Here is a 26,200-nt window from a genome sequence, read left to right on the forward strand (position 1 = left end):
CCAATGCACTTACTATTCTGTCTTTTATAGGAAATATATATTTTTCCATTATTTAGAAAAATACAGTGTCACCAATGCATTCCTAATTCCTAAATTCCTAATTTATTCTCTCCTGTCCCTTTAATTATTACATCAATGCACTTTATATTCTGTCTTTAATAAAAAATAAATATTTTTTCATTACTTAGATAAATACAATGTCATCAATGCAGAAATTATTATTTTTACTTTAAAGAGGAACTAAAATCAAAAGTGTCTAAAACAAAAAAAATCCACTTACCTTCAATCCCGCAGGGCAGTCCGTCTCTTCCATCGGATCCCGTGTCGTCTGCACTGGGCACTGCCATCTTCGTCTCTTCTTTCGGGTTCTTCTTCCTATGTCACCCGACATAGGCGCGAGGTGACCTGTGACGTAGGTTGGAAGAAAAAAACTTGCGAGAGCAGCAAACTTTATTTTTATACTATGAAAAGGCTCTTTCTGCGCATGCCCGAGCACAAGGAGCACTTAAGAGCCTCCCGGGATGCATGACATGGCTTTGCGCTCCCATTCATTCTCGACCACCTAGGTGATCGAAAATTAGGAGGCCGTGCTGCACTCTTTTTAAAAAAGTGTTGCACTTAAAAAAAAAAAAAAAAAAAAATAATTTTTACCTAACATAAAGGGGTTGTCTACCCTTTTATGTAAAGTGAAATTTCTGAGTTTAGGTAGGCTTTAGGTGTTGCAGTAAAACACAACCCATACTTCCTTACCCCCTCTGTAGTGTACCTCCTGACCCATCCTGTGTCATATCCTCTGCCGCCTCTAGAGGGCGCATGAGTGTTGTAACTCCGAAGCACAGACAAGTTTACTTGGCTGAAAGTGACGCAAAGATGTCTTAAAGAGCCCTATGGCAGTAGATTTATCTACAAATCAGACCATGTGAGGGGGGTTTGGTGTACAAAAGCTGTGTAAGATGCTGAGTCCTGCACTGAGCAGCCGAGAGCTCAGCAGGCAGGTGTGAGCAGGGTCAGGTATTTCCACTGAAGAAGACTTTGCATGCTTGCAAACAATCCAGGTAACCTTCTTCTTCTATCACATCACAGTTCTGTGCTATTATCTGTCTGATTTCATTGAGATATTTGTATTTGTTAATGTGTAACTCAGCATAAGATCAGTGTGTAGCTGCAGTTCTTATATGCTATGGAGATTGTGTGATCATATAAACTCAATAGACTTTTTTTTTTTGAAATGTTACAACTTTTTGATGTGAATTTGTATTGAAGATATTTTGCAAGGGACATATATTTTGTATTTTATAAGATAGAATACATTACAGGGGCTCCAGTGATTGTGTACATTTAAAAAAGTGTAAAATTTTAGTCTTGTGCTTGGATTGTAAATTGGTTGTAATAGGATTACTATATGTATTATATGAATATATTATAATATATAAGTATATATTATATTATATACATATAGGGCTCCTTTTATGAACAGGGAATCTAACATTCCTTCAAACTGGTGGGAAATAAATTACTGCCATTGAAACATATAGACCTGGAAGATTCCCACCAGGGAATGTCAGTTTTATAAATAGAGCCTATAATTGTGGGGTACCGGTATCCATAAACCGTATTCTTCTATCCAAGTAACAGTTTATTTCTTTCTTTATAGTGTCTTTCTGCCCATCCATCACTTTTACAATACACACATACCAATATAATTCGCTAGAAAACTAATATTTTATTAAAGAATAAAATCTAGAAGAAATCCATAGTCTGAAATCTAAAATTTAGTTAAAAGTTAAACTATCTGTTTTATCGGAAACATCAGTCTGTATTCTGCCAAATCAGTTTTATCTTTGTTAAAATTGTACAGTACTATTCAAACTAAGATTTCCAATCAAACATCATTTACTATCAATCGCCTGTTTGATTGATCAGCAGTTTGCGGTCTGTGTATGGTGAAAAATAATAACTTTCTGTTGTTTTCTGTCTTCTACAACACTTTCAGGTGGAGCTCACCTCTCCATCTCCCTTTTTCATTGTTTTTCCATTTTTGTTCTTTTTCTCAGAACTTATCTGTAATCTCTACACAACACATAAGTAATGCCAGTAGGATAAGAGTTTATATACAGTTTATGTTTTACTGCCATTGTATAAGTGTTGTTGAATATTCCTTTTTATTGTTTTTAGCTGTAGCTGTATTACACAACTGTGTGTAAACCAGGAAAGTGGATGGTAGATCCTAAAATGTTCCTGAAATTGGATCAGGAAAGTGATAAGTTTCTATCTGACTGACTGTCATGGGAGTCATGTCCAATTAACAGTTCCTTTAATACTTTTTCTAATACCCCAACAATATCTGAGATATAAATAATAAAAGCATTTCCATGTTCAATTTCTATTACCAGTTTGAGCTTCAGCTGTTTTCTCTTGCTTGCCAGAAAAATGGTCAAGGTTGATATTTGGGAACTGCCATTGCTGACATGTTTTTGAAGGTTTTAAGGTTATTATTATTACACAGTATTAATATAGCACCATAATATTACGCAGCGCTGTACAAAGTCTGCAGTCATGTCACTAACTGTCCCTCAAAGGAGCTCACAATCTAATGTCCCAACCATAATCATATGTCTTTAATACAGTCAAATGTTAATTTTGGGGGAAGCCAATTAACCTAACTGCATGTTTTTGGATTGTGGGAGAAAACCCCCACAGACACGGGGAGAACCTCCATACAGATATTGTCCTGGCCGAGATTTGAACTTGGGACCCAGCGTTGCAAAGGCCAGGGCACTCACCTCTGAGCCACCATGCTGCCCTCATCTTCTTTTACTACTTTACTACTTACTTAGGCACTGAGCTGAAACAAGTATGTACATATAATGTGTTAGAGCTGTACGATCTGCATGCTTGTTTAATGTGTATGAGTAAGTAGTGAATCATGGACAAAGATTGAACATGCACATTGATTTCACCAGTGGTAGCTCCTAGATTGGTACTTTGATAGATACCGTTTTACCAAAATTTCCACACTGCTTCAGGAAAAAAATGTGAAAGAGAAATTATATTAACTGAAGCTTTAGCTTGGATTGGCTTAGGTTGAATCCCAGTCGTGTGCAAGGTATTTTACATATGTCTAATTATGTTGACCATTCGTTGCGACTTGCCTGTTTGCACTCAGCTACTGGTCTATAATCTTCAGACTTAGGTGAGAGTAGTGTAATCACAAATCTTATGTCATCACACGTCCTCAGCACATCACATCTGCTCAAATGTTTTGTGAACAGATGCAATGGACCATATTTTAGGATCCTGAGCACATTTCATGTCATTCATATATTAGAGTGCTCTCGGTATTTCACGTTCTGTACTGCAGGAATTAAAATATTTAAAGTCTTTGACAAGGAAAAGCTTTTATGCATTATTTGCATGGAAATGAAAGATGCTTCATGTAACTTGCAAAACTAATTTTTAGCACATTATTAGAACACTTCTAGATACAAGTACTCTTCACCTAAACTTCTCTCATTTACACATAGTTGCCAACTGGCTCTGACTTCCAAGATTTGGCAATAAAAAAACAACTTTTAATTACTTTGGTAACTTAAAATAAAAAAGAAAATGTTTGTTGTTTGCCATGCTGCATTTATTTTTTATATCCTACCTTTTAAAACTGGTGTTTCGAAGTTCAATTTGTTTTAAAGTTTACTTTGGTAATATGGAATAATTGAACGGTAGAGTGTTCTCTTCCAGTACATTATTCTGTCCCTGTAAATTAAAGAAATGTTAGGCTGTAGGCTTGTTACTGCCTTTATATACAATTGGAGAGGATCAGCTGTTTTTAATGTAATATACATTTGTATATTACAAATGACTAAGTCTCTAGTGTCCCCCCTACTGTTCTTGACAATTCACATTTCCTTTGTGTTTGGTGCTTTTACTAAGTTGTGTTACCTGTGTGAATATAAATGCTGTTTGAATTTTTCCAATGTTCATTAGAACAGAAGAAGTGACTTAGATAAGCCACATCACATCCTCAGCATTACAATAACAAGTACAGTTCCATGTGACTAATTATTACAAACTAGATATACTAGAGAGGAGAAATCTGCTAAATGTAGGATCTTCAGAGGATGTCATAGTTCTAGATCCAAATATACACTATATTTCCCCTGTTTATGCAAAATATCACTCAAAGCATTACAGTAATAAGAATGGTTGAGGTATATGCAAAGTCTAGAATGTAAACCATCAGTCACTTGATCTATTTGCAGCCCCCCTTGGTATTGGAAATTGTATAAATCCAATTCAAAATGTTTTAACTTTTGTGAATACCAATCAGTTTAAATCACCAATTTCTTATCTCTCAGAGAAATCCCAGTAATTAGATTCTCTCCCTGTAATTGTGCCTTTTCCCCTCCCATGAGTTCATAATGAAGATATTATTCTTTCATAAATGAATTCCCCAGTTATTTGTTTATTCTACTTTTTGGAATCCATTAGAGTGGCATGACGCCATTATTCACCCAGCAGTGGTAGCCAAATCTGGAGGAAATGTGGACTTTCTTTTTTCCCATGAAATACTAGTTACCAATTAGGAACAATTAAAACCTACATATGTACAATACTGGGTAGGACTAGCACAAGAAGATAAATAATTTAGGTTTGGAGATGATATTATGTCCTTTTTTTATTTTTGTTTATTAAAAATAGAATACATTAGTGATGCCCAACCAGTATGAGGTTTCTTTGGTTTGTAGATTTGTTTTGGTGTTTCATCCACCTTTTATTATTGCATGACCTTGAAGTACATGTTTGAACACCAGCTGTTCTAAGTATTACACAGGAATCTATTGGGCAGTTATTTGATATTACTAACTCTTTTAGGGTCAATGTCCGGTGTGGGATTACATATTTGGAGTGGCTTACCAACAACAGGTACATATAAATTTGTGTTTTAGCATGGTTGAGAGTCTCTGCAATAACAAGTAAATGTAAGTAGGGCTCTAAGTTTCATCTGTCAGGTATGTTTTCACATTATAATGCTAAAAACAATCCGGTACGGCTTAAGAGGTATATGTGGGACTAGGTATGCGTGTTATGCAAAGAGATTTTAGTTTTGCAATTTCGTAAATAATATTCTATACATTGGTATTTTTATGTCTTAAAGATCACTAAGAGCTACAGTTTTTAAACAAAAAAAAAAAAAATCAGCTAGGTGGAAGGGAAGTCTTTTTGTCCAATTCAATATTTTCTCTGCTTTTCAGGCAATATAAGCCCAGCAGAATATATAGTGTGCATGTTTTACCTTTGTTTTAGAAAAAAATCAAAACTTTATATAGAATATGCCTTAACCCATTTCTATAAAAAATGCATTTAAAAAAGAAGTGTAATGTGCAGTATTCCACAGTATTACAACAATTTATTTTATTGATCAATTAACTGCAATTGCTACTGGGTAATGCACTTAAATATTGCTTATCAATATCGTGTGCATATTGAAAATTACAATATATTATTGACATTTTTAGGTTTGTATTAATCCAGAAGTCAGATTTCAGTAATGGATATAAACTGATAAACCATATGCCACAGACTGACATCTCAAAACTCTCCCCATTCTTGGGGGTAATTTTAACATGGAGTCTCATTCAGGCGCTCCTTCCTCTGGCAATATCAGGTGGACAGACATCAGACAACAACTATGGTCAACTAGCATCAATCCTGACCTGAAATATCAGTTTTAAGTACACTTTTAGTGCTCTGAGTGCGCATTCTGAATGTAAACTTCCATAGACTGCAGTGAAAGCTATGAACCCATTAAACAAGAGTTTTATCATAAACACAGAATGCATGCTGTACTTACAGATTCCTTGTGGCATTGAACAAACTGTATATGATTCCTACCAAGCATAAATAATATTTCACAAACCTCTAGTAACAAGTAAACAAGAAAGGTAAAAAATCATATTTTAGAGTTAGTTATTGATCAGAATAATTCTAAAGTCTGGTCCAGGCAAAATAATAATTTAGGGTGAAAAACATACAAGAAATACAACCTACCTTGCCATGAATAAATTGCTAAGCTTTAAAAACCAAGTTGGCAATGAAAGTTTGCTAATTTATTACTAACACGTTTTTTTTAACATTTGATCACAGTATCTTATTTTTGTATAAACAATTATCCATATCCTTGTCTCATGGACCAGGGAACCAAATGTTTACATTGTCATGGTCTAATCATTTATATATAACAAAAATGTCTGAGTTGTGTTATCAAAACATGTTTAAAATTAAACTCAAACCAGACTGATTGTTTGGTTTGTATCTGGTGTTTGAGTCACCTAATCACTTCCTATTTCTTGGGTGACAAGATTTTCCTTGCACCTCTATCTTCTTCTATAAAGGTGTTGTCACAGCTGAGGACCTGTTAATTTTTTCTACATCATTATTACAAAGACTGTACAAAGTCCATAGTCATGTCACTAACTGTTCCTCAAAGGAGCTCACAATCTAATGTCCCTACCATAGTCATATGTCATTACTACAGTCTAAGGTCAATTTTGGGGGAAGACAATTAACCTAACTCCATGTTTTTTGGAATGTGGGAGGAAACCGGAGTACCCGGAGGAAACCCACGCAAACACAGGGAGAACCTGCAAACTCCATGCAGATAGTGTCCTGGCTGAAATTCAAACCTAGGAACCAGCACTGCAAAGGCCAGGGTGCTACCCACTGAGCCACCATGCTGCCCATAGACTTTAAACCATCCATATGGCAGCCCTGACAGGTATATTTAATTTCTAGAGTCTTCAACAGGTACTTGAAACCAGTAAGCACTTTTCTATTCTTTCAAGAATGTAAAACACAATCACCAGGTCCAAGTGGAATTGACCAATAAGTCTTGTGTAGTTTATATTCATCATGGGGACTAATATAATGACAATGTATTTGATGAGCTGCGCCTGCGTACATGAATAATTTATGTTTAATTTGGAGCAGTTGTAGCCAGTAATGGAAGTAGTATGTGCACTGGTCACATCAGCACCAATTGCTAGACTGTCATAGTGATCCAACAGCTTCATAACTTTAGAAGAAAAAGTACGCATACTCTGCTGCATTATAATTAGAAGTTACTGACAAGAAAGCCAGGCAAGTAGCATTTTTTTAGAAGAAAGGCAGCGATGATATATTTCTTGTAGAAAAGTATTCCAATAACCTGTGAGAACAAGACAATGTGAGTCATTGTCTGTGACTCAACTAAACTAATATATCTATATTTTCTGGCTTTGGCAAATTTTAATACTGGGCAACTACATTAGGCTCCATTAAATGAGAAAAAAAACTGAGGAGAAGTTAGTCAATATACTTTCCACCATTCTATACTATAGGGAGTGATATCCTTCCAGCAAGAAGCCAGAGAATGCGGAATATTCCAAATCTCACAAGAAGATGGTCTTGCAATGTGCTTATGCTTTATCATGCAAGATTTGGGCCATTCAGCATTCCGCAGTGCAGAATTTGTGTTAAAGGAATTTTGACTCACTTTTTACCCCTACTTTTTTCTTTTGTATTTAAGATGCAGTAAGGTTTTAACATGGGTGGGGGATCCTAACTAAATAAAAAGACCTGCCTTAGATTGTATAGTTTACTTTCAAGCTGAACTTTAGGCAGCCATAAAAGATATAAATCAATACAGTTGTGTAATCCTTAAGGGCAGGTTCATACCTAAGTCGCTAAGTGCTCGATTTTGTGCAGCTCCGTGGCCAGAACCTTGCTAGCAATTCGGGTATTAGCACAGCGCGCTTTAAAAAGAACCAGCGCTGCACATGTGACAGCTGGAGATACAAGTACCACTAACTGCACCCCCTATTCATTCCCTATGGGAGACGCTACATGTAACGACTCCCCATGTGGCAACATTTTGTGGCTTGAGGAAGCATGCAATTTTTATTGCCAGTGTGAATAAGCCCTAAGACATCATTAAATATATTTGTAAATGCAGGCAGTTAAAATTTAATTTTACAATTAATACAAAATATATTTTTTGTATTTTTATTATTTAAAACTAAAGAAGGTGGTCTAACTAAATGTATTTAATATGCATGCTTACTAGATGTTTATGTATAGGCGATGCAAAGCACGTTGGTAAACAAAACTATCAACATAGCCCACGGCATCAAGCTAAAGATTGGAAAAGTGGAACTATATTTCCACAACTGAAAATTGCAAACAAGCAGGATTTTTATGGCAGAAGGGACAGGCAATGTCCCTACTGCAATAAAATATACGTGCCTGTTCACAATCTTTGCATGCACAGCTCAGAGTAGGATGCTGGGGTTGGCTGGGTATCCTGGATGCATGATCGAACAAGATTATTGTTGTTCCTGGCTGGTCAATCAAGAAAGGCAAAGATCCAGCAAATAAAGAAAGACTGGTCCAAGATGGCAACACCCACGGCGGAGCGAGGACAGGTGAGTGTAATTTGAAAAATTGCCATCAGGCAGTTAAGTTTGTTTTATTGCAGAATGTGCAATAAGAAACCTGCGTGGTATGATTTAGAAGGTTTAGTTTTACCTATTCAACTGTTTATATTTCAGTATACAACCTGTACCAAAGAGGGAAATAAATCTGTCTGTAAAATCCAAAAAATTAAATCTGTAAAAAATGCTTTTTGTGGTTCCTCTGCATAATTCTCATCTGATCCTTAACATATTGATATAATTACAAAAGAATTTAAAATAGATTAAACTAAATAGATTAAACTAAACTAAACTGTAGATGAATCTACAGTTTAGTTTAAAATAATCCTGCCCTGTCGATCCCTATTTAGGCACCTTCTGTTACAGAACTTTGTTCCAGTTTCTAAGTTGCTCTCCTGTACTATCATCATATCACATCTTCTTCCATAGGAGACCATACATAGCAGTGCCCACTTCCATTGTGTGAGCATATGTCACCGCCATCATGCCAGCCCTAAGCAATGACAGGTGATCTGTAGACATGAAGTGGCTGCAGTAAGATTAGAGTAGATTTGCAAAAGTGTAACGCAAAGAAAAAGAATAACTAAAAGGTTAGTTATATATGAAAATACATGGCAATCATTTATGATATAGACCAGTGGTTGCTTTCTCAGACCTACAGATCATTGAATTTACAGACTCCGGACCGCGCATGCGCAGGGAGCCGTGTGTCAATCAAAGGGGAAGAAACTTCCCGCAGAGTGACGTCATGATGCCGGAACCCACCCACTCTATCATCGCAGGTCCGAGCCACAGACACAACCGCCCACTGCCCTAAGTCTGCGGAGGACGTGGTCCGTGGATCTGGCTGGTGCGCCCCCCCCAATGGGGTCCTTCTGACCCCGCTGGTGGGTGCACTAGCTAGAGCCACGGACCACCAAAAATTTCTTGCGGACCACCGGTTGGCAACTGCTCTAATATAGACAATGGTCTTATTTACAAATATCCACCAAATAATACCCAAAATAAGGAAAAGCAAAAACATAAAAAACATGTTATCAGTAAGTGATCTGCTGACCTATCGTCTGTCCATCCTCTTTTGTATCTCAGATATTGGGTCTGTTTTATTAAAGCTCTGTAGGACAGTAGAAGATACGCAATCAAATTGAACAAAGGTGAATCAAACAAGTTGCAATGGATCTGGTCCAGGAATAAAAACATCTGCAAACTAAGAGTTGTTGATTTTTAAGAAATCTATTCCAGGTTTGCTGGATCACCCAGGTTCTCTGATCTTGGAGAGCTTCAAATAATCAGACCCATTGAGTACAATACAGTAACATTAGAGTTATATTGTATACCTCCATCATATACCATCATAGATGTTTATTACAGGAAATAAGAGTAAAAACATCATTTTTTTTGGATGACAACAGTCTAAAAGTAATTAACCTTTGGAGAGATTTTCTTTCTCTTTCATATCGTGTCTCCAAGACAGGAAGTATAGAAGTATAAAAGAATCTACCCAATGGTTCATCAAAAAGAGGGTTTTCACTACATCATGTGCAAAGCAAAATAAACCCCAACATCCCCAGAACTATCTCATAAGCTCCGACATTTGCCATCTTTTTCTTATATAAGACTTGTTTATAAAACACACAGTGAGTTTTTTCATGGTGATGGAGCAAATATTTGATATTAATGGCCGACAATACACATAGTGTCAGCCAAAATCATTCACCACCCCAATCCCCCTCCTAAATTTTGTGTCAGCCATTATAGCTCCCTGAGTGTATCAGTGTCAGCCATTTTCTAACGGTTAATACTGGATAGAAGGGTGGAGGCTTTATAATAATGACGGACAATGATTCTAAATGGGATAGTTGATGATGGTGGTGGGGTGATTTCACCCCCAGACATTATCAAAAAAACCCTTCACCCCTAAGTCATGTCAGACATTATTAGAAAATACCTGACATTGATCCATTGAGGAGGTATAATGGTTGGTACACATTTTAGGCGGGGAAATGGAGGAGGTAATGATAATGACTCACACTGAATGAGTGTGGGGGGGGATGGCTGCACTTGGTATGGGGGGGGGGGTCATGATTTCTGTTCTTTCTATTTGAGGGACATAAAGACTGTAAATATTTCATTGTTTCACATTGGACACACATTGATGACATATAATAGGTGTAGTATACTTACTTTGCATGTCCCTTATACCAATAACCTCTACATCTTGGTGACGCTTATGATTTTTGAGCTTAGTTTAACCCGTTTATTTTTTATGTATTTATATTTTGTATAAATATTTAGGGGAAATTCCACCAAAAAATTTGAGAGGAAGAAAGAAAGATAAAATATTAGAAGAACATTATTTTAATGAGGAAATACTTGACATACATGTTAGACAGGCAATGAACATGATAAGAATACAGAAAAGGAAATATCCTCCCTGTCCAGACACAAGTTTTCTGTTTACTAGTCTTTGTGCCGCAGAAAACTAAGCCAAAGAAAACTAAGTGGTGTCACAGGGTGCTTTGTTCTGTAATTGGGTTTTCAGGACTGTGGTACTTGGCAAATGCATGTAGGGATCATTTTTCTCTATTAACTGCAACTATATTAACTGAGATTAAATTATCTGACTTGATATAACCTGCAATCATAAATGAATATGTGATGTATTTGCCAGCTCTGGGACTGCATGTCCTGGCATCCGCTGGATTGATTTGCCCAATTTATTATTGTGCGTTGCTATAGAATAGGGGGAGTTGAAGAAGAGAGAAGTAAAGACGGCTTTTGTGGCAATATGATAAAAGGTTTTTTATTATAATCACATAAGGGGGATCATAATTATATCCTTAACTAAACATAGAGCCTCCTATCAGTAATAGATATGACTCAAAAGGTCAAAATGTACATTTCGAGTGTTATGTCTTGTTGCCCAACGTGTTTCGCTCTGGGGCTTCCTCAGGGGATTTTGAAACTTAGCTGTTATTTGTCAAAAAGAATATATATGGAAAAACAAAACATTATAGTATATACAAAAAGTGTGTGTACATTGTGATCTGACAAGTATTTTTTATTCAGACACTGCTTGTCTCTTCTGCAATAAAAAAACGGCCTGCTCGCATTTTTATATTAAGTTCCACAATAAGTTTGATTGGCTGCTACTTTACTCCATTATACATAAATTAAAACCTCAATATGTTAGGTTTAGGCATAGTCTACATTTTCATGTTTTCTAGGAAACAATATAAAGTTTGTAGATTATACAATGAAAATAAATAAATCCCCTTACCAGCTGGGTAAAGGCTTGCAATGTTTGTCAGTGCTGGCATATCCTTCCATAGTGGCCTCTCATTTGTTTCTTATGAATCTGACAAGTGGTAGTTTAAAAAGCTACTACCAGTGTTCCCAAGATTAAATCTAAGGCAATAAAAATACATCATACATCGTACACTTGGTATAATTATTATTAGTCGATAAAAAACTCATAAGTTCCACTTTGTATATGGAATATTGCCAGACCTCAGATTAGTCTTATAAAGTTGCAGCAGACACCAATTAATGGTGCTTTAATGTAGCCTGTAATTGGCATCCTAATCTAGCCGTGTTCTCTTTTCTTTTTAGCTATTTAATAGATCTGCTATTTAAGATCAGCTAAATGCAACTGTCCTTTAGGATAATCCAATCAACAGACATTAATTTGATGTGCAATGACAAAAAATGACCTTCATTATCTGAACTTAACTTGCAGTCATGGTGGAGCATGTGGCTTCTAGTATGGAATGAGTCATGTGGTACTAAACACCACCTCCTTTATCTGCTAACTTTTTACTTCCCACTGACCAACAATAGAGAAGGAAGTTGATCCGCCAACCACAATGGTGGTGGTGCGGCAAGGGCTGATTCACTTGCTAACCATGGTAGAGCAACCATGTGTTGCCTGGTCCCCTTGTCTACCACTGCTTAGGTGGAGCCTTCTCTATGACGAACCATGGCAGGGTGGGAGATGATCCACTTGCAAAAAACAGTGAACAGTCATTGGAGCCAGTCTACTGACAGCAGTAGGTGTGAGCCAATGCTTTAGCCACCGGAAGAGTTGAGGGCCACAATTCTAACCATTGCAAAGAAGCAGTGAAGGTCATTTACCTATATAATATATTCTGCACTTTACTTACCAACTGACTGAAACCATATCGTATGTAGAGCTTCCACCGGTTGCATCAAAAAACATTTAATGATGTGATAAAGAATACAGTGCTGTGTTAGTGAGGCTTTTTTATATTTGCTTGGGAATAATGTTTACAGATGTTTAAGATCTTGCGTCTACTTGCATTGCAGTGCTTCTTCATATGAGCAGTTGATCAATTTTGAAATGTTAAAAGTTATTCTTTATTCTTTAGCGCCTTTAATTTTGATGAGATTTTCTTTGTATCAGACAGGTTTTGCATTTGTATGCAAGCCTTTTGGAATGCAAAACCTTCCTAAAGCAGGTCAGAAGATTAAAAATTGCCAGTGAATTCGCAATGATCTATATCACCATCATTTTACCAGATATGTAAAAAGTGTGTATGTAGACCTAGAACAGTCACTCGAAATATGAATTATTTATTCCATTAAAGTCAAATATCCCGTACACATGCACACAGGCAGACACACATACATACTCATTGCCAAACCCTCAGAAAACCTGTTTCAGCAGCGGTGACTCTAAACTCTGAATTTTTCACCAATTTGCCTAGTTGCACGTGTCCATCCTTATGTGATACCACTTTGAAATGCTGCAGGTTTCTGTGATGGGCCCTTCAAAAACCCAACCCAGTACCCACTTAACCAAGAAAAGATGTGAGCACTGCAGACCAGCCTGCTAAACTACAGAGCAGAGGAAAGAATGCGTGGGACTCAATATGCCAAGTGTCTGGAGAGCTAGGTAAGTATTTGTAGATTTGGGCTTGGAGATCTTTTTTGTTTTAATAAAAAAATAAAAAATATGTACAGCAGGAGTGGATGATGTGTTTTTTTTTTTTGCATTTCCCTGGTGATGTAATATAGATTTCCAGTAATACCTGGATCCATGGTACATTTATATTGCTTGTACCTTTCTCTTCCTAAAAAAGTGCTGACCAGGCAAAAGAGTTTGTACACACTGACATCTCCTCTGCCCTATTTAGTTTAGTGTCAGGGTATTCTATATTTGCTGTATGAAAATCTAAATAACTTAGGTAGACCTGAGCAAGAAGTCAAGAAATCATCCATGATGAGGAATCAATACATGGCCAGATAACCATTCAAAACAATTTAGGATAAAAATTCAGCAGAGCATAAATGTTGCCAGCAATGTTGGTTATTTGTCGAACTTTTGCCTTGACTTGCCCCTGTAGCTGTATGAATAGGCATTGTTTCAACTCAGAATGCAGTGACCCCTTTCTTCAGGTATATCTTGTATTAAGTTCCACCCAACCAAAACAAAACAATACCTCGGCTTAGCTGGAGGCTGTGCATGTAGCCTAAACCCGTACTGACAGATATGATAGAAATATTGTGCTGTCCGGAGTGCTGGACTATTAAAGTGGAATTTCAAGGACTGAGCTTTGAGAGAGCACAGACTTATTAGCTCAGGTCTGAGGGTTTGGAGATCACTCTTTGTTGTCATTTCAGCAAATTTCTGAAATATGAAAGTGTTCAAGAGAAAAAGAAACACAGGAAATTAACATTCTTCAATATTTGGGGATAGTAGGCAGTAGAATCCTGACGTTTTGCCCTAGCGGCTTTTCGTTTTATTACATTTTGTCCAATCCAATTTGTCCATCTAATATAGATTTTATCTCATATATTTTGCAGCATCCCCCTCTTTAAGGGGCATTTTCACTTGGAAATATAGCTTCAGTTGATCCTGTCAATCTTTTTTTAATGTATATATAAACCTAAGGACTTAAGTTGCAACTAAAGGCAAAATCCAAAGTAGCATACTGTATATGAAGTAACTGTGAATAGCATTAACACATCCCTCTTAGTTGTATTATCTGTTGACCATGCCAGTGATTTTATCATTTTTCAACTTCCTTTACAAGGCTCAGCAGGGCGAGACAAACCATTTAATTGTTATACAATTGGGGATTCCAGTACTTTATACATCTAATAGAGTTGTCCCTTTCATCCGCCAGGATATAGCTTTTGAGTGACACCTTCAGTGTGACTTTGTGGGTGGATAGACACTGATTTTACAATTGTAATATCTTAAGGATAGAAGAAGGTAAATTAATTTAGCCCACCAGGATCCACCTACATCAGTAATTATTTGTAGAGATGCCTTTTAGGCATATTACACACAAATTAATTTTCTTTTTGTGATTATTAATACATAATGAATGCTTATTTTTTGTGATTATTATTAATGATTAATTTTTTATTAATGAAAATAAAGTAAGCACCCGAACTGACCTAGTATCGGCCAACAATAGTCTCTCCGGCCTTCCTGGAGTATAACAAAAATTTGGTAAAGTGGTGACAGTGAGCTTGCTGATAGCAGAAGGACCTAAGGTGGCAGATAGATAGATAAACTCATTATTGTGGTTTTTCGCCTTTCACTGTTCTGTAAGAGGCTTGGACAGGTCTGTTATATTATATTGTGGGCTCGGAGGAAGTGAGCTGAATTCTGCTGACCAACGCCATATTGTGGCAGGAAATAAGCTCAAGATTGAAAATGAAAATGCGGATTTGCAGACGTAAAGTGACTTTTTTGTGCCTATAGTAAGCAGAATACAGGGTGGGGTAAAAATGGAAAATTGACAATTTGGTGGGATAGTAAGTGGATACCATTTAGAATAAAGCAGACAAGCTTACCTAGGACCTTTCTGAATTCATTATAAGTGACTGAGTAGAGGAAAGGCATGCTTTCTAGGAATGCTGAAGCTAAATCCTGTAAAACCAGGTTCAATAAAAGATGTTTATTTTGCACAATGTATGCTACTTTCTTTTCTGTAAAATATGTAATCTCTATAATCTGTTTACAGTTATGTGAAATGACATATACAAGATATTTTTAAACAATCTCCTAATATGATCTCTGCTTTAGATCTGAACATGGCAAATTCAATTGCTGCACAATAATTTGTTTAGACCTAAACTCCTGTGCTCCCTGGGAGATCTGAAAGCAATGCTTCGAGGAAACGACTATGTAGCAGTTCACTGAGAATCAGAGTATTAATAATATTGACATGATCTGTTTTTTCCTTTAAGCAGAGAGACTTTGACTTAACTAACAATAAGTTTAAAAAATGTTTTTTGCAATAGGTAGAGCCCTTTGTAACTTCCAGGACTTTGTTTCCTTTTTTTTTATTTCTAACATTGTTCAACATATAAGATTTAGGGTCAAAAGCTTACTGACCATACTATCAGTCTAAGGCTATGCAGGGATGCCCCGTTCTTACATACTAAAAAAAAATGCAAAATGCAGTCATGAAATCAAATAATGTGCATTATTCATTACATTTAATTCATTAAAGTGCAGAAGGCATCCCCAGTGGTTTAAAAGCATTGCCAATCATATAGAACAGACAGCTGGAATATAGAATGCAACATTTTTTATATAATAATATTAATATTATTGACCATTAGCAACATAAAATGTTATTATAATTACAGTTTTTTTATGTGTGTAATAATATTTAAAAAGAGTGTTAAAATATTTTTCAATAGTCATTGTACAATATTACCCATACCTTTTAATATTACCCTTAACTTTTAAACAGCTACATGCATATTAATGTTTGTAATATTATTTTTTATTTTGGAATTAAAAAAATTACCTACAGTACATAAATACTTTCAACAATACCTGAACAAACTGCTATGCCCTAAAGATACTTCTTTGCTTGAAAAAAAAAAAAAAAAACAGTATATTATTTATGTAATGCTTGATTTTCTGTATTTAAACACTAGGATTTAATGTAACCAATGTTGTAATTCACACAGAGCTACTTTTTAGTGTATCTGCACCTATATATTTTTTTGGATAGCATGTTAAAGCATAAAAAGCTTCATCAGTTTTAGCTGTGTACTGTGGCCCCATTGGCAAAATGCTGCTCCCTTGCTGTCTTGGTGACACCCTTTTTTAGTGGAATAGTTTATTTATATATGTTTTCACAATGAAATGTGTACTCACTTCCTGTCAGGATGACAACATATTCATTGGAACAGCAAGTGGATTTACAATCTCCCAAATAGAGGTCCTAGAGGCTAGAGGTCATATCCCTACTAAGCTTTCCAAATAATAAAATTGGATTATGTTTTACACATAATGATAACATAGTGATAACATGAAGATAGTGGTAAATTATGTGATCACATACCATTTATAGGCTAAACAGTGGGTAAGGAGCACACTGACATTGATGGAGCTAAAAACAGCTAGTAAAGGTGAGACGGGGTGACCAGTGTGCCAAATTCCTTGTGGAGGTCAGTATTGTTAAAGAGATCTGGCTTTATTGGCTTTCAAAGAGTTCTAAATGATAATTAAAGAAATTAAAGAATTAAATTAATTTTTAGCCTTTGATTGCTTGCCTGTTCCATGCGAATAGTATGTGTATTTGCCATTTAAATGGGTCCCTTTACCAATTTAAAGGGCCTCTGATATGGTGCTTGGGTGGATCAGTACAAGAATGAATAAACACAATCTATATAAATTGTCTTTATATAGTGATATATTTTGGAGGTACAGACTTAACCACCTGGGCGTTACACTGATGTCTAGATTTCTGTACCAAAAGCGTTACAGGTTTTCATGAAATTTTTTTTTTTAAATTGTAGACCTGTAACTTACAGAAATATGTCCGAATAGGGGTCTAGTAGATATACATACTTTGTATTTATTTTTAATTGAAACTCATTCATTCATTTTGTATTGGATTGAATACAAACTCCTGTATCCAATCCAATACAAAATGAATGAATGAGTTTCAATTTGAATTTCCCGCACAAGCGCCGACGTCATCGCACACGCACGCACGCACAAGAAGCCGGCCGGCTTTTTTTTTCCTCCGAAGGCCGGCTTCTTGTTTCAGAGAGCACCCGGCGCTGGAAGGAGAAGGACGCGGGACGATCAGCGGGACCAGGAGACGGCACCCGACGCTGGAGAGGGAGATAGACGCTGGAGGACGACGCTGGAACACGGACACGACGCTGGATGAGCACATCGGGACCAGGTAAGTGGGGAGTGAGAAAAGTACGGGGTTATCGATTATTGCAACTTTTTTTAATACGAAAAAGTACGGGTTTAACGGTTGGGAGGTTAAAGCAGATGTAAATTCAGACGTGGAAAAATGTTTTCAAACATTGATATTGGCACCTTAAAAAAGCTAGATGTCTTTCACCTTCTTCAAAGTACTTATCGGTAACTAAAGAAGGGTTGGTTAAATGGTGTGTGTTTATATGTTCATATGTTTGTATTTTCTTTACATTTTGAAAAGTTGTTTGGGTTAAATGCTTTAATATAGTTCTTTTAATTCACACTTCAGAGTTGGTTTTTTGTTAAAGTACAATTTAGTTTGTGGGGCTTCAGTAGGAAAATGAATTGTAAGCTTTAACTCCCTTTTGGAAATTGGATAAGTGACCTAAATTTTGCAAATTTGCAAATTTCAAGATTAAAAAAAAGCATACTTTTCTTATCTAATATTATATATGATGATCCCATTGAAGCCTCCCAAGAATTTAATTTTCCTAGTTCTTATCTGCTTAGATACCTAGAATTACGTCACACATTGCAAGCACAGTATTCTGAGGAATTTCCTGTTCTAAGTTTAAGTAATATTATCTCAAGTCTCTTTTAGCTCAGTTATTATCTAATTCCTACATTTTGCTGCTACAAATGGCCCAAGGCCAACCTTCGATGGAGAGATATTGGATATTTGGGTAATGTGGAGAGGTCCATCATTCTTGAATCTGTTCTATGTAGAGTATCTTAATCCCTAAATCCATACATTGAAAGCAGATATTCACTTCTTTCCTGTATTGTGGTTTTTCCATCAGAGCTAAGGATTCTGGAAACAAAATATCACTTTTCTCTGTGGCATTATAAACTTCTTTGGTTTCTTTCATTTTAGTTCTAGTTATGTCTATTGGCATTTTTGCTTTAATTATGTTATTTCCTTGCAGAAACATTATAGCTTGTTCATGTCTTCTGAGCTTATGATTGCAAAGTAAATACCTCCGTAATAAAAAATATTGTAAGGTCCCAGGGAAGTGGGAGTGGATGGTAGGTCCATGGAGGTAGCATCCTATAATACCATAATTTACTGGTGATAATATACTAATTATCTTAAGTACTCCTAAATTATAGAGAGCGTAAGAAGGATTTCCCTTAGTGTAAAACACTATTGTATACCTCCCAACATTTGAAAACAGCAAAAAGAGACAAGAAGCAGAGACAGCAGTACGTGAATCTATCAGTGGCCAACATTCTTTGGTGGAGAAGCAAACACTTATATCTAAAACAGCCAGACCTGGAAGATTGGTTTGGTCTCTTGTAATATTGCTGATACATATATAGCATTACTAATTGCAATCAAGTAGATATAACATTTAGGCATTTCTGTCATTTTTTTTCCAAAATTTATTGTATTATCCAGAATTAATTAAAGAGGAATTACAGACAATCCAAAAAACAGTAAATGTGTATTGTAAATTTTGTGAAATTTATTAAGTGATCATCATCACTTATCTTCAAACCCTAGGCACTGGCTTAGACAAAAAAATTAAGTTTGAAGTTTGCCTATATTTTAGCTTCCCTGGTTTCCCACCTCCATCATTGTTATGCAATTTTTTTTTAAAAATTTACAAACAGAAGTATGTGATCCCCACATGTAATGACGTGCCTTCCTAATTGAAAAAAGTCCAGTTAGGATTGCCAGGCTGCAGAGGAAAGGCCTCGATTAGTCCTCCAGCCAGAATGAAAGATGGAGTCTGTCTGACTGTCAGCTCCTATAGCACACTGCAAAAACCCATAGTGTGCAGTAAAATAAACTAAGCTTTTTAAGTTGAGCCTGCAGTACAAAACTGAAAGTCAGGCTGTAGTAATGCTTTAATGCACAATCAGGTATTTTACAGAAGAAGTAGAGAATTGGACCATGATGGGTAGAATTCCTGGTCAATAGGAACACATAGGTATGAAGGGGAAAGGGGAGAAGACAAACACAATCAAGTAGTGTAAAAACAAGTGTATGACTGTGTTCTTGATGTTATGGCACCCCCGCTGAAGAGGTCATTTAAATTTATGTGCAGGTACAGGCCTTTTGCATTGTACTGCCATAGTCTTTCTATTGTCTTTATTGTATTAGTAAGTCTACTTGAAAGTGATCTGTTGTTCCTCTGAATTTCTGAGATATATTAGCCAAACAGAAAATTTATCATTTAATAAACCCCAAAATATTAGCTGTGTAATCTACAGCTACGTATCCTAAGCATTGCACAATTTTTGTAATCCCGCTGTTATTCCAACATGAGCTATAACGATAAAGTATTTGTAAAAGTGACGTCTAATATTTTTCCAGAAGATATGTTGGTGTTTCTGGACATGTAGACATACTCTGGTCAGAGTTTTTTACACCTTCTTGGTTTACTAAGTGAGGTTTACCTTTTCTGCTGATGCTGAGCCATGATGGAGCAGTGCATTCCTTTGGTTGAAGGGTATTGGGATTAAGCACCACACAAGAGCAGAAGGAAGAACTGACAAGACCTACTGGCAATTGCTCTCTGACTCCTTATGTTACATGGCAGCATGAACCACAGTAACTGATTAATATAGTAATTCAGTAAGACACAGGGAGATTCCAAAACTGAGTCACACAGCCACTTTGCATTAGTTCTAATACGATGAAGAATACATCTTATATTTGATTCTTCACCAACAGAAATCAATATAATGTTTAAACAAAGAGAACAGTCATAAACATGACATTTATTTTCTACAGTACAATAAACACAAGTTTAAATCGTGTTAACATACACCATGACAGCATTCTGTTTCCTATTGTTAACTTAAGAAATCAGGAAGATCGCGATTATCATCCTGTTTATAGCAAAAAGACAAAAAATAACTTTTCTGAAAAATTCAACAATTATGGCACCACCCTTTTCTTATTTTTGTTCTTTTGTGTGCAAGGTAGCCCGGTTTATGCAAGTGTAATTAGGGTCATACAGAGACATACCATTATTTGCTTAATAACAACTTGAAGAATAGTATGATCCTACCTTAGATTTGGAATGTGCTTGTGGAACAGCTAGAACTTTTTTCAAGTCTGCAGATAACTGTAAAACACGTAATGCAATGTATATTACCTAGTGTATATGTATAAATAGTTTATTAGTTAAAAATGGAGACATTTATCTTGTTCAACCTTTTACAATATACTTAAAGGAGAATTCTACTTTCATGAAAAAAATTACCATAGCATATAAATACAGAAGTCATTCAGTTTCAATATGATTTCCAAACCCGTTTAAAAAAAAAAATTCAGTGCAGTGCAGTTTTGCCACTTGTTTATGATTTTTCCAGAAGTCTGCACCAAGGTCCACTTTTAAAATGTCAGGAATTTCAGCTTGTTAAAAATTCTGTTTAAGGAATAATTACTTTTATAGGTAAAGACACTGCAGATTAGAATTGCCTTGCTAATTGTGTTAGCCACCTGGAAGAAGCACAGGGAAATCTTTACATAACCTCAGGCAAAGCAAAACGGCTTGAAGGGCTGTATCCTGGCCCATTAAGTTAGGAGCCATTGAGAGTTAGTGCTAAAGTTGGCTTTTACGAAATTATGCACACCTCCTGCCCTAGGATGACAATGCTGCTTCTCCATAGATACAGTTAAGTTAAGGAGCAATGTCATCATAGGACAAAAGTGACCAAAAAGTCCGAAAAATGAAAACTACTGCAGCAATTGTATCTAAAGACTACGAAATGCAATATTACATTTTAATACTTCGGTTTAGATTCCAAAATTTTCTAAAGTATGAATATAAGCTTTTATACCTACATAAGCTACCAAACAGAATTATTTACAAATCAAGCATCAGTCATCAAGTAGTTAAATTTCATACTAACAGTTGAATATTATCTTACATGTAGTTGAGCCCTAAAGCAAATTCTTAGTTCATCTAATAGCAACATCCTGTGTAAACAACTCTTCAGCTACAGTACCAGGAAGAAACACATTCATTTATTGGAACTGCCCCTTGTATGTCCTATTACAAGATGAATGTTTTTCATTAGGCAGGGAACAATGTGTTCTGTCTGTAAAAGCACAAGCTTCACACCTGTACCTCTTTCTCATTTGAAAAGTAAATGAGCAATAAATCCAAGGCATAGAAATAGCTTTAGAAAAGGATGGAAATATATGGACCCAATAGCGTGGGGGCATTCCTGAAAAATCTGTCTCCGAGCTGAAATTTGGTCAATAACTTTGGATACTTTAGTCCATACACCACAAAACAGATTGTTTTGAATCAGAGTAAATTATGTACACAGGACAGAACTTAAAAACTGCTTTTAGTGTGGTTGGAGAGTTACCATTCTATGGGCTATACATGATGAGACTCATATGCTGCAAAATCACCTGCAATTTTCCCAAAATAGTAACAACGGATCATAATATTAGTGGTTGCCAACCTTTTCTGACCCACGGACCACTAAATTTACCGGCTCTGGACCGCGCATGCGCGAGGAGCCGGGTGTCATTTAAAGGGGAAGAAACTTCCCCCATAGTGATGTCATGATGCCAGAACCTGCCTACCTACCCATCACAGGTTTGAGCCAGCGATGGGAGAGTGGATGGGTTGTGTCCAGAGACATAACCTGTCCACTTCTCTGAGCCTGCGATCCTTACGGAGACATGGTCCTTCTCCTGACCCAACTGGGGGGGCGCGCCGGCCAGAGCCACGGACCATCAAAACTTTCTTGCGGACCGCAGCTGCACTAAATGATTAGGCAGTGGAGTCATTTGTTCAGTGGTTTGTGGTAGTATTTAATCCCATATAGTTTTATGTAATTTATCTCTATTAGTGCTATGTAGTTTATGTTATAGGAAGCTCAATGGTTTACTAGTTAAGTTATGTTCATTTGACTAGTTGGACACAACTAACCCACCCAGCGACCCACCCACAGAGGGTGGATACTGAATAGTTACATTACCTAGTTTTAACTACAAGTGTAATAATATATTTTTAAAAGATTAGAAAATCTATAAATTAGTTTGTATCATTGGATAATCCTGCTATACAGCATGTAAACAATAATACAGTCTTTATCTTTTACAAGCATTTTGTGAGCCATAGATTCATTTCTGGTCATAGTTTACTTGTATGCATAGTTGCAGGCTGTCTGCCAGTGATTTTATTTGTCTATCTCTGTTTGGCTAGTAGATTTATATGTTCTGACTTTAACAGGTTGCAATAAAACAAGCTGCAGGTAATCTCTGAAGGTTTTTATTGTGCCCTGTTGTAGTTAGCAGGAGGAAATAAGCAGGATGTCTAAATGTAGCTTTTTAGATTTTATATATTGTCTGAACTAGGCAGTAAAAAAAATATTTGGGAAAAAATGAGGCATACATTGTCAAAAAAGAGGAAGTCCTAAAGAAATAGCAGCTAAGGGTTTATTTTATTTTAATTTCTTTTTATTAGTATTGTATCAATATATCCAGACTTACAGCCAATATCATTACAAGGTTCAGATTTAAGTTAGTAGTAGGAATTTTTGTTGACATAAAATTCAACCATAGCTACTAGATCATTAAATGAAGGCCCTATTGGAGTTAAGGTGGCATCAATATATAAGTATACAGATGTGCAGCACACATACAAGCTCATTTGTGTTTTATTGTTAGCTATTCTGGCATCTTGTGGGTAAAAATAACAGCTGAAGCTAAAGTAATGTATCCATAATTTACAGTATGCATTTTTTTGGTTGGCTTTTTCTAATTTGGTCTCTAATGCTAAATCCTTGCATTCATTCTTTTCCAATAATACATATGCAATATGTTTGGGGTCAAATAGAGGAGGTCCATATGAAATAGCATCGGAAAACACTAATGGTTTTAGCATTATATTCTTTGAAGTAAGTATATTTATACCTCAAACTAGTGAGTCGGGAAGGATTAAAGCCCTTAATCCCTGGTGACCAATGTTACTGAGGTAGAAAGAAACAGAAACAAAGGTACAGGAAAATGTAAGTGTCTGATTTCCTTGTTTTTTAAAGATTTCTTCTTATTTCTTCATTTTTTTAGGACAGTAATTGTTGAAAAGTGGCTTTAATATTTCACTATAAATTGAAGAAAAATGGTGCTGGCTATAGATACATATTACATACAAAAATAGTGGAGGACCACTCTTTTAAAATTTAAACCCATTGAATCCTGGCATTGTAATCTTGTAATGTGCTCATGCCATCAGGAATTAAAAAATCCATTGATTAAAAAACCTAGCCTATTAGTATGTTTAGGTATTTTTTGGGAACATAACTTTGCCAAACCTGGAAATGACCACCAAAAGCAACCCCAGATCATAAAACTACCCTCAAAGGTATGGGGACTTTTTTGTGCCTAACAGTGTGAATGGTATTAGTTGTATTTGGTTACTTTAGTAGATCTTTGTTTTAAAACAATATTATTTTGTAAGAAAAAAGCATTGACCTTTATTCATAATGGGACCTTTAATAAAACCTATTTTATGTATTTTCAGGGTCAAGACTGGAAAATAACATTGTATAAAGGATAAAAGCTTCTACATAGTGCCAAATGGGATTAAGCTAAATCATTACACAACCAAAAAGGATGGAGAGAAAACCAACCTGCACTGAGAGCCCATCCTCGGGTTCTGAGAAAGAGCCCCTGACATGCAAGACCAGGTCAGAATGCAAAAAGGATGGTCAGCTGCTAAGAAACTGCAAGCCATCTCTACGGCTGTCTGAAGAGCACAACAAGGTGCACCCCTGCCCCGGAGAAAGGGCAGACCTTGGGCACATGTCCAATAAATACTTAGCAGTACAAAGTCCTGATGCCCCTTGCAATGGCACAAGAAATGGAATAGACGAAACCTCAACTCCAACACTTACTGTTATTCCTTCCTGTAGGGCTGAGGTGCATCACTTGCAAACAGAGCTAGGGGAAAGAGAGACATGGAGCAAAAAAATAGACTTTCTTCTATCTGTTATTGGGTATGCAGTGGATCTAGGCAACGTGTGGAGGTTTCCTTATATCTGTTACCAAAATGGGGGAGGTTAGTATGCCAAATAGTTTTACATTTGTAATAGTGAATATTTTTTAAATTCAGTGAATAATAATGTTTTCCTGCAGTTGGACATGGACAGGTTAGGTGTTTTTTGTCAGCAAGAACTGGAAGCCGGAAACTGGAATTGGAACCCTACAGATCAAGAACTTTGCTGCCCATACAGTTTGGTGTCAGAATTGTCAGGGTTAGTTTGGAGGGTGTTTTCCAGTGGCTGGGTCACAAAGAGGAGTGACATCAGCTCAAAAGGAAGACCAGCCAGTGAGGGTGGATGGGCAGTGCAGGATCAGTGGAATCTACAAACGTACTGTAGATAAAAAATATAGTTATCAAAACATGGAGGTGCAATTGTTAAAATATGAAGGTGTTTATTGTTTAAGGTAATTGTAGCCGCACTTACAAGTGGAACTAAACCCGTCCTTACTTACCTGTCCCTGTCTAATCACAGGGCACTGCCATCTTCTTTTTTCTTCACTTCCTATTTGCGACCTCTGTAGATCTGTATTGTCCGGGCTGGGATGATGTAACTCCCACACAGGCGCATGGGTATTCATTCATAGCCAGCAAGTGCAGAGGAATCAGGGAAAATCAGGTATCTAGGTATTTTAAACCTATATGGATCAGTACTGCTTGGGTGCATTGTTGGGGGGCCTCTCTTTACAGATACTTGCCTCTCTAAAAAACAGCTCTCTCTTCCAAAAGATAAATACAACACATGTAATTCCTAATTCATAGATGTAATTGTACTAAAACAATATCCTGCTATATTTAGGAGGGAGAGCTCTAGTGGGTTTGCAGTGTTGCTAGGCTCTGTAATATGTTAGGCTGGCTATCTCTAGCTGTAATTTGGGAGGATTCCAAAAGGATATAAAAAACTGTTGCTGCATCCCCAGGACAATGGAAGTTTACACATCATATTGCTCTATAAACCTTTTTACTGCTTTCTTTGTCTGTAAAAGGTGGTACAGAAAGAGATGGGTTGGTAAAGTCTTTTGTCCTTGACTTCCTCCAAATAAATAATAAATCAGTGAGAAGATGTTATGCCTGTCAACCTTAACCAAGTATTTTGCTTACAAGAGTTCAGCATTAGTGCTTAAAGAGATTAAACTCAGGTCCACAAGCACATTCAATTTTTAATGTGTTTTCAGGTATAGGGTTTTAGGTACAAGAAATGTACAATGTTGCTTAAAGCTCCTAAAGAAAACTGAAAGTCTTTTCAAACCTATTACAGTTGACATTCAAAAATCCGGCAACCTCAGGCCCCGAGAAGTGCCAGATTTTCGAAAGTTATACTTACCTCCACACACAGGCCAGTCTTTCTCTCGCAGCACCTGCGGACATCTGGCACAGTTCCAGGGAGCAGGCAGCAGGGACGTCTCAACGTGTATTTAGTGTAGTAAGCAAGACCTAACAGCTGTTTCTGCAGAACAGTGCCATCAAAACACCAGTGGCTAAACAGTGTACTACAGTCCTTGTTT

At 36.5% G+C, this 26,200-nt stretch overlaps 1 protein-coding gene across 1 annotated transcript in view; it reads left to right on the forward strand.

Moving 5' to 3' along the window:
• Window positions 1-897: 897 nt before the first annotated feature.
• Window positions 898-26,200, forward strand: part of SLC6A4 (solute carrier family 6 member 4) — a 63,459-nt gene continuing 38,156 nt past the window's right edge. The window contains exons 1-2 of the mRNA XM_072430759.1: window positions 898-1,055; window positions 24,177-24,713. Of these exons, the coding sequence (XP_072286860.1) occupies window positions 24,269-24,713 (445 nt within the window). The 5' untranslated portion in view covers window positions 898-1,055; window positions 24,177-24,268. The remainder of the gene's footprint in view (window positions 1,056-24,176; window positions 24,714-26,200) is intronic.

This window comes from Pyxicephalus adspersus, chromosome 1 (genome assembly GCF_032062135.1).
Source record: "Pyxicephalus adspersus chromosome 1, UCB_Pads_2.0, whole genome shotgun sequence".
Classification (NCBI taxonomy): Eukaryota; Metazoa; Chordata; class Amphibia; order Anura; family Pyxicephalidae; genus Pyxicephalus; species Pyxicephalus adspersus.